Raw genomic sequence first — 14,452 nt, 5'->3', positions numbered from 1 at the left:
AGTAAGGTATGGCAAGAATTGTTCAGTAAACCACTTCTTGAAACTGACAGCATTTGTTTCTGAATGTTAGTCAGTCACTGCTTTTTTTCTTAAACCTAAATACAAATTTACTCTCAGGAACAAAACCAGAAGAGTCAGCGTGCAGAATAATTATCCAAGAACCTATTCCTATGGGAACGTTAAAATTGCCAGTACAACCAGTGATTTTTCCAATAGGTATTCCAGGAATGATTCTGATTCACTCAGGTTTCATCAAGGTGATACACTGTCGAACTACCTCCTTCTCTTGTATCCTGCATCTATATAAGGAATGTGATTCATACTGTATCTGTATCACTTCTTTCAATCAGAAACTCTCTTCTTAACATATTTGAAACCAATGCCTCTTAAAATTCTTTGCACTGGTGGACCTCTAACTTTGAAGCCAATTTTCTCATGCATAATTGTAACAAGTTTTTGTGATATCAGGTATCCACATTTCATATACATTTCAAACATAGAGTGCTTTAAAATATTGTTGTCAAAACCGTCCATTTGTGTTAAAGGTTTCTCATGATTTGGTTGCTTTCTAAGTGACACAAAACCAACTTTTCCTGATGTTTCTACCACTGTGACACTTTTGTTTACAACTCTCTTTAGTTATCTTACTGACATCACCTGCTTCTGCATTCCGTTCTTGTATCTTCATTTGTCAACAGTAGGAGTCTTACGTTCAAATTCACATTTTAAATAGTTATAAATGCGGTAAATAATTCCCCTCATCTGCTCGTGAAGCACTTCATGTTTATTGCTGTCATCTGACATATTTATTTGGAAATTGCACTAACACATTGACAGATACACATTCACAGATATATTGCTACACAAAAATAACAATGACAGTCAAACGAATGATTTGGTTTTTGTGAAGTAGGGCAACAGTGCAGCGCACATGAGAGAGATTCTTGCCATCTAGCTGTAACTCACAGGACTAGCCACACAGAAGGAGAACAAATCGTATCAATGCCAGGGGTTACTGGAGGAAGATTTGCAGAATGGCCAAAAATTGGGCCACGTTCCTACATGTCGTGGTCTTCAGTTGGTTCTGAAGAACCATATTGTTCAAAAGCTCAGCAACAATTCCAATCTTGTTTGTGTTGCTGTTGACCACTTTAATGCCTCAGCTATATGGTGAGGGGCTACTTTTCATTCTTCCATTGTTTCTGTTCTGTTGAAGACTTTCCAGTATTCCCAGTTGAAACTTCCTGGAAGATTGAAACTGTGGGCTGGAGCAGGACTCAAATCTAGAACATACACCTTTCATGGACAATTTCCCCACCTGCTTAACCATCCAGGCACATCTTCCATCTTCACAGCTTTATTTCTGCCAGTGCCTCTTCTTCACCTTCCAAATTTCACAGAAATTCTCCTGCATACTTAGCAGGAATGGAACTGTGAGAAAGAGTATTTTGGAGAGGTGTTGATGAAAGTGAAGCTGTGAGGGAAGGTTGTGAGTTGCGCCTGGGTGGCTCTGTCAGTAGAGCAATTGCCTACGAAAGGCAAAGGTTCTGGTTTCGAGTCACAGCCTACCACACAGCCACCGAGCGAAGTGGCTAGTACACTGGACTCTCATTCGGGAGGATGACAGTTCAGTCCCACGTTCGGCCATCCTGATTTACGTTTTCTGTGATTTCCCTAAATTGCTCCAGGCAAATGCCGGGATGGTTCCTTTGAAAGGGCATGGCCTATTTCCTTCCCCATCCTTCCCTAATCCGATGAGACTGATGACCTCACTATTTGGCCTCCTCCCCCAAACAACCCAACCCAAACCCAACCCTACCACACAGCCAGCCAGCCAATAAGTTCCAAATCAGTGTACTCTCTGCTTCAAAGTGACAATTCATTCTGAATTGTATTAATTGTTTGTGTCCAGGAGGGTAAATTCTGTATACATTATATATGAAGTGCAACATACATTATATATGAAGTGCAACATAGCTCACAATGCCTCCCTCTCCTCCCTCCCACCCCCCCCCCCCCCTCCTTTCTCTGGTAATCCATTTATCACCTGTCTGTGATGTATATACTTTTGGAAGGAAGGAAGGAAGGTAGGTTAGTTAGTGTTTAACATCCTGTTGATGATATAGTCATTAGGGGCATGTGCTTGGATTGATTGTAGAAGGGGGAAGAAAACAATCATGTCCTTTTCAATGGAACCACCCTGTTACTGGTTTTAAATAATTTTGGGATATTGTAGTAAGTAAAAATTACACACAAATTATGCTGTGAATGTCTTATGAAATACGCTGATTTCTGCAGAGATTTTTACGGAAATGGTTAGTAAATATGGCTGACATGGAGAAGTGATAAAGTCCTCTCACTGTGTTACATGGAAAGTGTGTGAAGTTCCTGTGTAATACAAAAATTAGGGAAGCATATAGTTATACATAGATTTATTTAGTATGCATAAATTCAACTTATTTCTGAAATGATATTATAGATCACTTTGTTATTGGTCAAAAGTGGTTAAGTTTTTTAGTTACCAATGTCATAAGCAGATAATGACATTGGTTGCAACCACTGACAGCATTCTTGAGTTTAGAGAAATTTCTCTTACAGCACATTAGTGGTTGATGTGAAATTGTTATGGCTGTTGATGTCACTGTGACAAAAGTGACACATTGTTTTAATACGTGAAGGCAAGGAGAAAGTTTTTCAGTCTGTCAGGTAGATTGAGTATGTATCGATGAAACTTCATTTTTATTGTGTTGGGATCTGTTGTTCAATAACATGTTTTGTGTGAACATGGGAATTCACCTGACATTCATGAATGGCTGTAAGGATTGCACTCCTTCATTTTCAGCAGTTAACAAAATTGATACTTGAACTCTCAACATGCTGTATGTTTCTGTGGATTAGACATGGATGTACCACATCTGGCCAAAAATGGAACAGTGGTAAAAGAAAGTGGGTAGAAGCAAATAGCTTTGTGCCAATGAAGGTAAAGTTCACATCCTCTGTCAGTAACTTTATGGTCATTGTTTTCTTGGATGCAGAAGGAATTCTTTGTACTTATTACTTTGTGAAGAGTAAAACAGTAATTGGTGAATACTACACAAGTCTTCTGGACGAACAGGATGAAAAAGAAATAAATGATTTGTGTAAGTTGCAGGACTGTGAACATACCCACAAAGGTGTTTCTACAATGGAAAAAGTGAAGAATATGAAGTGCAAATTTCAATGTCTATGACTCTCCAGATTTGGCACCCACTAATGTCCAGCTATTTCCACATCAAGAGAAATTTGCGTTTGGAAGAAATTGGTGGCCAATAAAGGTCTTAAGGTAACTGCAGATCTTGCAAAATAGAGCCCTGCAAGCATGGGGCCTATCTGCACTGTCTTCATACATGTGCAGTGTGTGAAATAGAGAGAGAGCACGAAAACACTTCATGAACTTCTGCGGATGTTGCTGCAGATGACCGATGCTTCCTCACCTAGTAACACAAGCAAGTGAACACTTAGCTGTAGGCATGCATATATTGCATGCTTTGGCACAGTGAAGCGGATATCATGCGCTCACAATCACTTGCACATAGGTTGCGAATTTGTAACGTGCACATGTTCGATGCACTTTGCTTCCCTCCCTCACAGACTTGGACAACATTTATTCAAATGAGGAATAAAGATTAAAAATTATAATTCATTATTTGTGTATAACAAATGAAAATACTTCTTTGAAATATTATTCATTTACACAAATAAAACATTTATTCATTACCTATGAATAAAAAAACTTCATGAATAATTGATAAATTTGAAATCCAATGACATTTATTCCTCCAATTCTTTGTAATTCATTAAGTAAACATTTTTCCAAACATCTCATCAGAAACTTTATTTGATTTTTGAAGATTTGCCGTTGTGTCACACTAAACGTAATACTTTCTACACATGTAAAGAGGATAGCAGTGCATTATATCACCTAACACCATCTTTATTTGAGAATAACTATACAAGACTTCGAATTGCAATCGTCTTCAGCAAAGACTGAGAAGTCATCAGTTCCACACCAGTAACCCCCCCCCACCTCCCTCCAAATAATAAATAATTCATAGTAATTTGATTTTACCCTCATCTCCCAAATTAAATTCAAAATAAAATCATCTTTGTATGACAGAAGATCATTTTAAACTCATGATATCATTTCTTTTAACATTTCTTGGGTTATTATGTGTCTGCAGTTTGTTGTAAGCCTTCCTCGGTTGTGGCCAGCAAAACAGGTAAACTATTTGTTTTTAAATCATATTCCAATTGGGGTAGAAAGACAGAAAAAGTCTTCCAATCATCTCTTGACACTTTCTTGATAGATATAGTTGCCAGTGTGCTGTGCTACTCTTCACTGTTCCCAAACACAATGTCTCTTCTGGAATTTTTCAATCTTGAAGCTCTCTGTAGCTGCATAGCTGTGTGTCGCATTGAAAAACTATTCCGTCTTCTAAAAGAAAGCTTATTTGTAATTAATCATAAAATAGTTTCAAATGACTTTAGTCATTCAGCATCATTCCAGAAACATCTCAGGAAATTAATGTTTAGCAGCCACTGAGTTTTTGCTTGGTTCATTTTATCGCACTATGATCATAGATGGTGTAATTTTATCAATGAGACATCCATTTTCAGTAGTGTTAGCAATCTAAGGAAGATATAGCAAATTAAGAGTTTTTGTCAGCTGGCTTCTCATCTTTGGCTACTTATGTGGCATACTTGCACATGTTAGCAGGAGGAGGGGGGGGGGGGGGGGGGGGAATGTACTGGCAGGTGCAGAGACAGTTGACTGGGGCTGCATCGATGGTGTAAGTGCTAAGAGCCATTTGCCTATAAGTATTTTTAAGTTCCAGTTGTTACATTATAAATCAAGTAACATGGTGCTGAAATCAAAGGTTGGTTTGAGCACTGCAGTGTTTTGCTAGGCACGGTAGTGTGCCCTAACTTCCTGCCACCTCTGAAGCGACTTACATAGTCATTTAAAAGGGAACCTACATTTCGACATGAACTCTTAAACATGGTGCAACTTGGCTTGTAATTATTAGAGTTGGAAGAAGCGGTATGTAACAGAGGAAATTGTAGCTGCAACAAGTGACTGAACTCCATACCTTTAGTTTTGTTGTCTGGAACTTTACCCACTGAGCCATATTTCTGGACAAACTATTAATAAGTTTTTTTATCAGATAGAAACTGCACTGAACCAAGGGAACAGATACTAATCATAGAACTGTGTACAAGAAATAAATAAAGAAAATGCCGTAGTATTCTATGTTATTTGTTATTTAAGTTACAAATAATTTATTTTCAGGTAAATTTATTTGAATGATATGTACTAGAATAATTGTCAAGATACAAATTTATTCAAATAATGTCCATCTCTGCTTATCACTACACCTTATGCATCCTTCCTCTTTGTGGTCGTTGCAGTTAATATTGTAAACTGTAATGAGTTCTGGTAGTTAATTTGCTCAGTTTACTCATGAGAGCCTGCAGTGTAGCTAGACTGAAGTCGTTTTCTTAGTTATAAAAAAAAGCAGACAATTGTAATCAGTTGTCACATTCTTCAATATAAATCTGTTTCATTTGTTGTGTCCAAAATGGTCTCAATGTCAGTGTGATTTTAGCCGGAGTCTGTGTTCGAGCATTATTTCATCAGCTTTTATTCATGCAAATTTAGATTTCCACACCTAAATCAATGATCTTCAGTAATATTCAGCATTTGATTAAAACATTACATTTTGTTATACATAGTCATACTTCGTTGCTGTGGTAATAACTGATGAATCTTAGGTATACAACATTCATTTTCTACATAGAAAACTGACTGCTAAAAAAATTCTAATTCTAAATGTAGTAATGCTTGCAAGGCCCATTAGTGCAACTACGCTGTGACAAAGCTGTACAGAGGCTGTATTTTCTAGTGGTGTGGCAGGGCCATACACCTGTTGCCCCACATTCACCGAGTGAACACTATGTGATACCGAATGAAAGCGCATGATACCTAGTGAGGGAAATTACTGGTTGCATGCTTCCCCATGTGTGTGTGAAGCGAGTGGTGGGCAGTGGGTGCTACTAGTATGGTTTTGTCATGGGATGTACTGCTCTAGTGCAAACTGCACACACCATTACAGTTCCACCTTGTGTTCCATTGAGATCATCCTCATTGGGAACACATACATGCCCAACAACTGCAGAAAGAAGCATCATGCATCACGACTCCAAAGTATAAGAATTAACCTAGTTAGTACTCTTTAGTGGAACATTTAAAGAAACCATTAAATCAAAGTATTATTTTCTAGTAAAATTAGAAATGACTTTAATGAAATTGTTTCCTGTTCTTATAACCAACCACTAAAAAGAAATGAACATTGCTGTCATAGAAACAAATGTGCCTTATGCTGACCAACTACAGCATACAGAACGTTAAAAAGAATATTACATATGGCAAGTTACTTTTTCTGCTGTTGCCCCCCTCTAAATTCATTTCTTAAGTACTTACAATTAAACAATATAAATATCAAAATATTCTGTCAAGTTACTCAGTTGGCATCCCACAAGCCATTTTAATTAAGCTTTCTCTTTTAGCCTTTTTTTGTGCATTGAGCTGAAAGAATTAAAGAAAACCTGATGCTGAATAATTCTCTTCATTCTCCTGTACTCTCTACACACAATATGTAATAAATATATCATTTTTGCATATTTATAACCAATTAAAATTGTGAAAAATGTAGCTGTTGTTCTTTTATTCACCTGTTTTGGTGATGAAAATTGTATGTCTAGTAGTATAACATCAAGCAGTTGTTCTGTTCATTATTACGAGTACAACCTAAATACCAATAGGAAAATCTTACAGTAGCAGAACCTGTGTGCTTATAACTGTTTAAATTGTTTTCAGCATGGGTTACTGGATGAGGAAGAACTTATGAGGCAAGCAGAAAGAGATAAAAATGAAGTGAAGCTTTTACAGTCCATTGATGGTCATGAAGGTGGCATCAACACATGTCATTTTTCTGGGAGTAAGCTTCTGGCATCAGGATGTGGGTTAGTTGTAGCTTTATAGAAGGTGTTTACAATTTCTTTTTGTATATTATCCATCTTTCCAGTATGTATTTAATTACATATAACACAATCAGTGCCTTCTCTGTGCGATAACAGTGGAAATACTGTCAATGACAGTGCTGCTAAAGTAGAGTTACTAAACACAGCCTTCCGAAATTCCTTCACCAAAGAAGATGAAGTAAATATTCCAGAATTGGAATCAAGAACAGATGTCAACATGAGTAACTTAAAAGTAAATAAACTCAGAGTAGTGAAGCAACTTAAATCATTTAATAAAAGCAAGTCTTCTGATCCAGTAGCCAGTTAGGTTCCTTTCAGAGTATGCTGATGCATAGCCCCATACTTAACAATCATATACAACCACTCGCTGGGTGAAAGATTCTTAACCACAGACTGGAAAGTTCCACAGGCATACCACTATTCTAGAAAGGCAGTAGGAACAACCCACTAAATTACAGGCCCATGTCGTTAACATCAATATGTAGTGGGATTTTTGGAGCATATATTATATTCGAACATTAGGAATTACCTCAGAGAGAATGGTCTATTGACACGCAGCCAACATGGAATTAGAAAACATCGTTATTGTGAAACACAACTAACTCTATTCACATGAAGTGTTGACTGCTATTGACAAGGGATTTTGCTTGTGCGACTGGATTCATGATTTCCTGTCAGATAGGTCACAGTTCATAGTAATTGACGGATAGTCATTGAGTAAAACAGAAGTGATTTCTGTCATTCTCCAAGATAGTGGTATAGCCCTGCTCTTTTCGTTATGTATATAAATGATTTAGGAGACATTTTGAGCAGGCATTTTATGTTGTTTAAAGATGATGCTGCCATTTATCATCTAGTAAAATTAACAAAAGATGCGAAACAATTTAGAAAAGATACTGGTATTGTGCGAAACTTGGCAGTTGACCCTAAATAATGAAAAATGTGAGGTCATCCACATGAGTGCTAAAAGGAATCCGTTAAACTTTGGTTACACAATAAATGAATCAAATCTAGGCTGGAAATTCAACCAAATATGTATGAATCACAGTTATGAATAACTTAAACTGGAAAGAAAACACAGAAAATGTTGTGGTGAAGGTGAACCAAAGACTATTATTTATTGGCACAACATTTTGAAGATGCAACAGACCTACTAAAGAGACTGCCTACACTATGCTTTTCTGTCCTCTTTTGGAGCATTGCTGCACAGTGTGGGATTATTACCAGACAGGTTTAATAAAGTATATTGAGAAAGTTCAAATAAGGGCAGCAGGGTTTGTATAATTGAGAAATATGGGAAAAAGTGTCACGGATGTGATACAGGATATCAATAAAACAAAGATGTTTCTCGCTATGGCGGGATCTTCTTATGAAATTTCAATTGTCAACTTCCCCCCCCCCCCCCCCCCCCCCAATGCAAAAATATTTTGTTAATGCTAACCTAGATAGGGAGAAATGATCATTATAATAAAATAAGGGAAATCGGAGCTCGTACGGCCTTTCCAAGCAGTGTTTGAGGGTGGAATAATAGAAAATTATTGTGAAGGTGCTTCGATGAACCGTCTACCCAGGCACATAAGTGTGATTTGCAGAGTATCCACATAGATGATGAAAACATCACTTTTAGCAAATGTGGGAAACCATGACCAGAATTTTATTTGTTGAGCAAAGTGTAGTTTGTCTTTGCTAATCAGACTTCATAGTTAGATGGAATGTGTTTATGCAACATGTTATTCTGTTTATATTAGTGAATACATAGCATATTATCTCAGTACTGGTTGTTCAGTAGTGATGATTGTGAAAAGGGATCACTCTAGTATATAGAACAGCTCTCCTACAAATAAATGAATTTGAATACCTAATGTTCATAATATTGTAGACTAATAATTTATTTTTGGTCATTGCTGCTTCTGTTGTGTGCTATGTTATTTTTGGTGCAGACTGCAGTACAGAAAATAGTATACTATATATAATGAATGTACTTGGTGTCTGGCAGAGGCTACTTAGAGAGAAAATTCTTCAGTTGCAAGAATTTTTCCCATTACTAATACATTTTGACATTGGTGTTGTGATATGCTGTTTTCATTAAAACAGCCACTGTTTGTTGGTTTATTCAGGGATTAATTGTGGTGTACAAGCACAGAACTGAGTGATTGTTGTACAGGGTAAAGTGTCACTAACATGAGAGACAACAAAATTCTGAACTTTTAGATAGACCGAACTTCTTTTTAAGTAAGATTGATCCACCTAACTATTCAATTTTGTGAATGTACTTGGTGCTTTCAACAATCTTTAGTAGAAAATGGAAGACGTGGGTCAAATCACATAGCTTTCTGTCCTTGCCAGGAGCCTCTTGTACTACAGTATAACCTGCTTTTACATTCCCGGAATTAACATTTTCCCACATTTTTTATCATTCCCTTCAAATTTCCTATGTTCACAATGTTAATTCCCACCCAGTTTCATGTTAACATATCAGTAATTTTCCCCTGATTTACATTTTATGAAACAATATTCGTGGAGGAAAACAACTGGCGTGATTGACATAAAATGATGCAGGTATAGCATTTGCCTTCAAGTAGTGTTTACATACGTTATACATTTAACTTTCTTGACACCAGACTGCTTCACTCAGCAATTCTTAAGTCACAAAAAACGTAATTTGTATCCTGCACTGCCAACCACAACTTGGCGTTGTGGCTGATGGGAGTAACTGTTTTGATAGAAGACGGAAGAATGCGCAGCTTCTGAGGAACATTCATTCGTTTCGAGACAATACCAACTTTATCTGTCAGTACTGTGTGCTACAATAAGTAGTACCGTTGCGTTATTGTATCCGTATTGTTTCGGCGTTAACTTCACTCTGTGATAATGATCACATACAGAGGATATCCATTTTCCAGTATTTGTAACTTGCTAAATATGGTAGTTTCCTTTGTGGTTTGTATACACATTGTACAGTGTTGTTTGCTATCTAAGGTTGGCAATGCGACAAGCCTGTTCCTACAACCGAAGTGAGTCGATTTCAGTTGACACAGTTACTCTCGACAACTGCCATGCGAAGAGTTTGGGTTTGCTACTTTGTTTGTGTGCACCGGGTAGCGTGTTCGTAGCCTTGTGTGAAGTGATTGAAGTCTGTGGTTAGTTGTTTCTTTCACATTGTTGTTTTCTGTCACAATTTAGGATGGAAAACGCCGGTTCTGCCAAAAGAGACAGGAAAAACCTTTCTATGGAAGGAAAGGTCAAAATTCTGGAAATAGTTTATGCTCACCATGGAACACGTGTTGCATTAGAACAGAGTTTGGGAACTCAGGTATCTGCATTGAACACTATCATGAAAAACAGAGACTATTTGGGAAAGTGTAAGTAACAGTGGGCCAAATTAAAAGAAATATGCCAGCTATTTGAAATATGCAGCACTGAAAGAAATTGTGAAGAACTGGTTTCAGGTAGCACGTGCATCGAATATTCCAATAAACGGTGTGATGTTGCGCGAAAAGGCACTGAAAGTCACCAATGTACTTGGGATCGAGGACTTCACAGCATCAAACGGGTGGATAGATAGAGTCAAGAAGTGGTGCAATGTAGTGTACGAAACTGTATGTGGTGAAGAAAACAGTGTGGACATAAAATCTGTTACGGAATGGCAGAGTGACAGGTTACAAGACCTTTTGGAACAGTATAAACTGAACGAGATCTTCAGTACTGACGAAACAGGTCTCTTTTACAGTGTACTGCCAAATAAAATGCTTGCTTTTAAAGGCGAAAACTGCCATGGAGGTAAACACAGCAAAGTTCACCTGACAGTAATGTTAGGCATGAACGCAGATGATTCTGAAAAAATTAAACCGTTTGTGGTTGGCAAATCTAAAAAACCATGGTGTTTTAAAAACATAAAAACACTACCAATGAACTCCATTGTCAACAAAAAAGCGTGGATGACATAGGAATTATTTGAGCATTGTCTTGATGCAAGAATGGGTACTCACAACAGAAAAATTCTCCTGTAAGTGGATTGTTGCCCTGTGCATCCCAGAAATATAAGACTACATAATGTGCAATTAGAGTTTCTGCCACCAAACTGCACAAGCAAATTACAGCCTTTGAATTTGGGTATCATCCATGCCTTCAAAACATACTATAGGAAGGTGATTGTGCAGAAGGCATTAACCTTGATGGAAGTTGGGAAAGACCCAGCCTCCTTTAAAGTGTCCATTTTAGATGCTTTGCATTATAGTGCGAAGGCATGGACAGAAGTAACGGCGGCCACCATCTCCAATTGCTTCCGAGTAGCAGGATTCATCGAAGCCGACCACGGAAATGGGTCTGATGTACCAGGCGTGAGTGTTAGTGACTATGGTGAAAAACCGCTTCCTTCGTCATGGGAAAAGCTGCAGCTTCAGCATCTGGTTCACAATTTTTTACACATTGGCGATGACGTTGTCACTGTGGAAAGTGTTTCTGTTGACGACATTATCGACTTTCACACACAAGAAAATGCAGAAAGTGACAGTGACTTCGACAGTGACAGTGATAGTAATGAAGACAATTAGATTCCCTCATTTGCAACTGTTAATGCAGCAGTGGAAACAATTAAATATTTCAGCTGCAGATGTTAATGACTAAGTTTTCCATTGTGTTTATGAACTCGAAAACCACATTGAAAAAATACATCAGGCAAAATTAAAACAACCCACAATTTTGGATTTTTTTGACAAAAAGTAGTAACTACTGTATTCATTTGTTAACATCGTATTTATAGGCCAGCCAAATTAAAGATCAGTATAATAAATATAAATGGCATATTAACGTGTTGTAAATGTGTGCTTAAAATGCTTAAGTGCAGTATGGTTTCCTTCCCTGTAATTTTGGCTGTGGATACAGACCCTGTATCGTAACCCTGATGTCTACATTGATTTGAAAGTGTCTGTTTGGCTGGGAGCTGACTAAGTCAGTGAGTGTGAAATAAAGGCTTCAGTGACAGATTGGTCTGTAGTGTAGTGCCATATTTAACACACTTTACACATTTCATGCACCTATATATACGAAGTTGAAAACAACAAGATAAATGGGTGGTACTGCATACATCTGCTGACATCACTTTCGCAGGAAAGTTACACTTAATGTGCACTTTTCATAGGCTTCAAATATAAATACTTAAACTGCCAACTGCATCACTTTAGCTTTGCAAACACATAAATCAACATATCGGCTGTGTGGTTTGTGTTATTTTTAATGCGATTTGTTGTGCTAAACTGTCGGTGAATGTCATGTCACTTGCTAAATGTAGCACTAAATTCAGATAACCTTTAATAAGAATAAACATTCCCTGATGAGTATTTTTTCGCCTTTTATCTACATATCTCATACAAAAGTACAGAAATGGAAAGGGGTCCCCATACACAGCCAGTAAAACTTAAAAAAAGTCATTTCTCACATTTCACATTTTCCTGCAGTTTACGCCATTTTTTGCAAGTCCCTTGAAAAGTGTAAAAGCCGGGTTTTTCTGTATGTGATCAACAACAGCTAAGGGTGATCAGTCTCTTTAGAGAGTGCACATGTGTTCAGTATATTTATAATCATAACATTTATTGACAGTTAAAATGAGAACATTGATGCTCATAGAGCACTACATGCTTCGCTAGAAATCCAGTTCAGAGCATCCGAACTACCGCATCTTTTTTCCTCCCACAATAGAGGCCAAGGGGACTGATGACCTCAGATGTTAAGTCCCATAGTGCTCAGAGCCATTTAAAAAAAAAAAAAAAAAAAAATAGAGGACCAACTCCATCTTTCCCCACTGTTGCGTCTTGTCAGGGAGAAACTGCATGCAGCACCATAGTGTGTACCCCATCCTCATATCTGCCCCAGCCTCTCCTTTGGACCAAAAGACTCAATAGACCCTATGGTTTTTCACTGCCTGTTCCTGGACATCCTTGATGCATTTACAGGCGCATGTGTGGTATACACTGATGGCTCTGTGATCTACAGACAAACTGGTTTTTCCTACACACATGCAATGTGAAGTGAAGTACACTTCTTGCTAAATGGATATAGTGTATTCACTACAGAACTGATGGCCATTGTTTGAGCCATCAACCGCCTTCATTCTCACACGGGCGAGTCATTCTTAATTGGCTGTGACTCTTTGAGTAGTCCTCAGGTTGTTGACCAGTGCTACCCCTGACCCCCGTTGCTTACGACTATCCAGGATCTCCTGTATGACCTCCACCACACTGGATGGTCGGTTGTCTTGTATGGACCCCCTGGTCACATTCGGATCCCAGGGAATGAACATGCTGACCAGTTGGCCAAGACAGCTATCAGGATATCGACTTTGGAGATGGAGGTACCGGAACCTGAAATTCGGTTGACTCTGCACCGACAATTGTTGGAGACTTGGAATGCGGGTTGATGTGCCCTGGTTTCTCAGAATAAACTGTGAACGATGAAGGAGACCATGACTGTGTGGCAGTCTTCCTTTTGTGCTTCTCACGGGGAATGTACTGTACTCTGTTGGCTTCGCATTGGCTACACTTGGCTGACCCACGGCTGCGTATCTCAGCATAGGTATCCACCCCACTATCAGTGTGGTGCCTGTCTCACAGTGGACCACATCCTGCTGGGCTGCTTTAATTTGACTACCTTATGGCGAAACCTTAAACTTGGAGACACATCACCTGTGGTGCTAGTGGACAATGCCAAAGCAACTGATTTGGTTTTATGTTTTACCCGTGAAAGTGGTTTTTACTCCTCTCTGTGACGTAGGGCACATTAGCCTCATCAGCCGAATAAGGGATTGGAGGGGTGCCCTGTTGCCTGCTCTGACCCGAGGCGCCAATGGCTGTCCTTGCTTGGTGATCCAGCCTGGGTTCATGCCCTTCCCACCTTTTTAATTCTTTGTATTCTTTTACATCTGTCATTGGTTGACAGACTAGTCATCATTGTTCTCTTTCCTGAGATTTTATCTGTCCTTGTAGCTAGGTCTCTTGTGATAATGGAGGTTATGGAAGCACATATCGGTTGTAGTGTGTGTGTCTCCAGGCACATAATGTGCCCTGGGTTCCTGCAGCTGCTTTCTGGTTCCATTGGAGTAACTCTCCTATCTTCACACTTTTATCTCCCCCCCCCCCCCTCCCCCATACACACACACACTTCTGCTTGCTTCTATCTGATGGCTTTCTTGATTCTCAGATGCAGTTGAGTCCGTTGGGATAGGTCTTTTGTGTAGTTCGTCTCTGGGAATTATTCTTATCTTGACACACATAGGATTAAGGAACCAATGATATCAGTCTATTCATTCATTCATCCATCCATCCAATTCAGAAGATTATCACTTAATAACATGTGATCAGACAAATGAGTAGCCTGG

General features: G+C 38.5%; 1 protein-coding gene across 1 annotated transcript in view; it reads left to right on the top strand.

Annotated features, from left to right (window-relative positions):
* The window catches only part of LOC124721998 (WD repeat, SAM and U-box domain-containing protein 1-like), a 227,842-nt gene that overhangs the window by 104,484 nt on the left and 108,906 nt on the right, over nucleotides 1-14,452 (top strand). Inside the window, exon 9 of the mRNA XM_047247174.1 lies at nucleotides 6,917-7,062. Within this exon, the coding sequence (XP_047103130.1) occupies nucleotides 6,917-7,062 (146 nt within the window). The remainder of the gene's footprint in view (nucleotides 1-6,916; nucleotides 7,063-14,452) is intronic.

The sequence above is a fragment of the Schistocerca piceifrons genome, chromosome X, assembly GCF_021461385.2.
Source record: "Schistocerca piceifrons isolate TAMUIC-IGC-003096 chromosome X, iqSchPice1.1, whole genome shotgun sequence".
Classification (NCBI taxonomy): domain Eukaryota; kingdom Metazoa; phylum Arthropoda; class Insecta; order Orthoptera; family Acrididae; genus Schistocerca; species Schistocerca piceifrons.
This window is presented reverse-complemented; position numbering and strand designations above follow the sequence as displayed.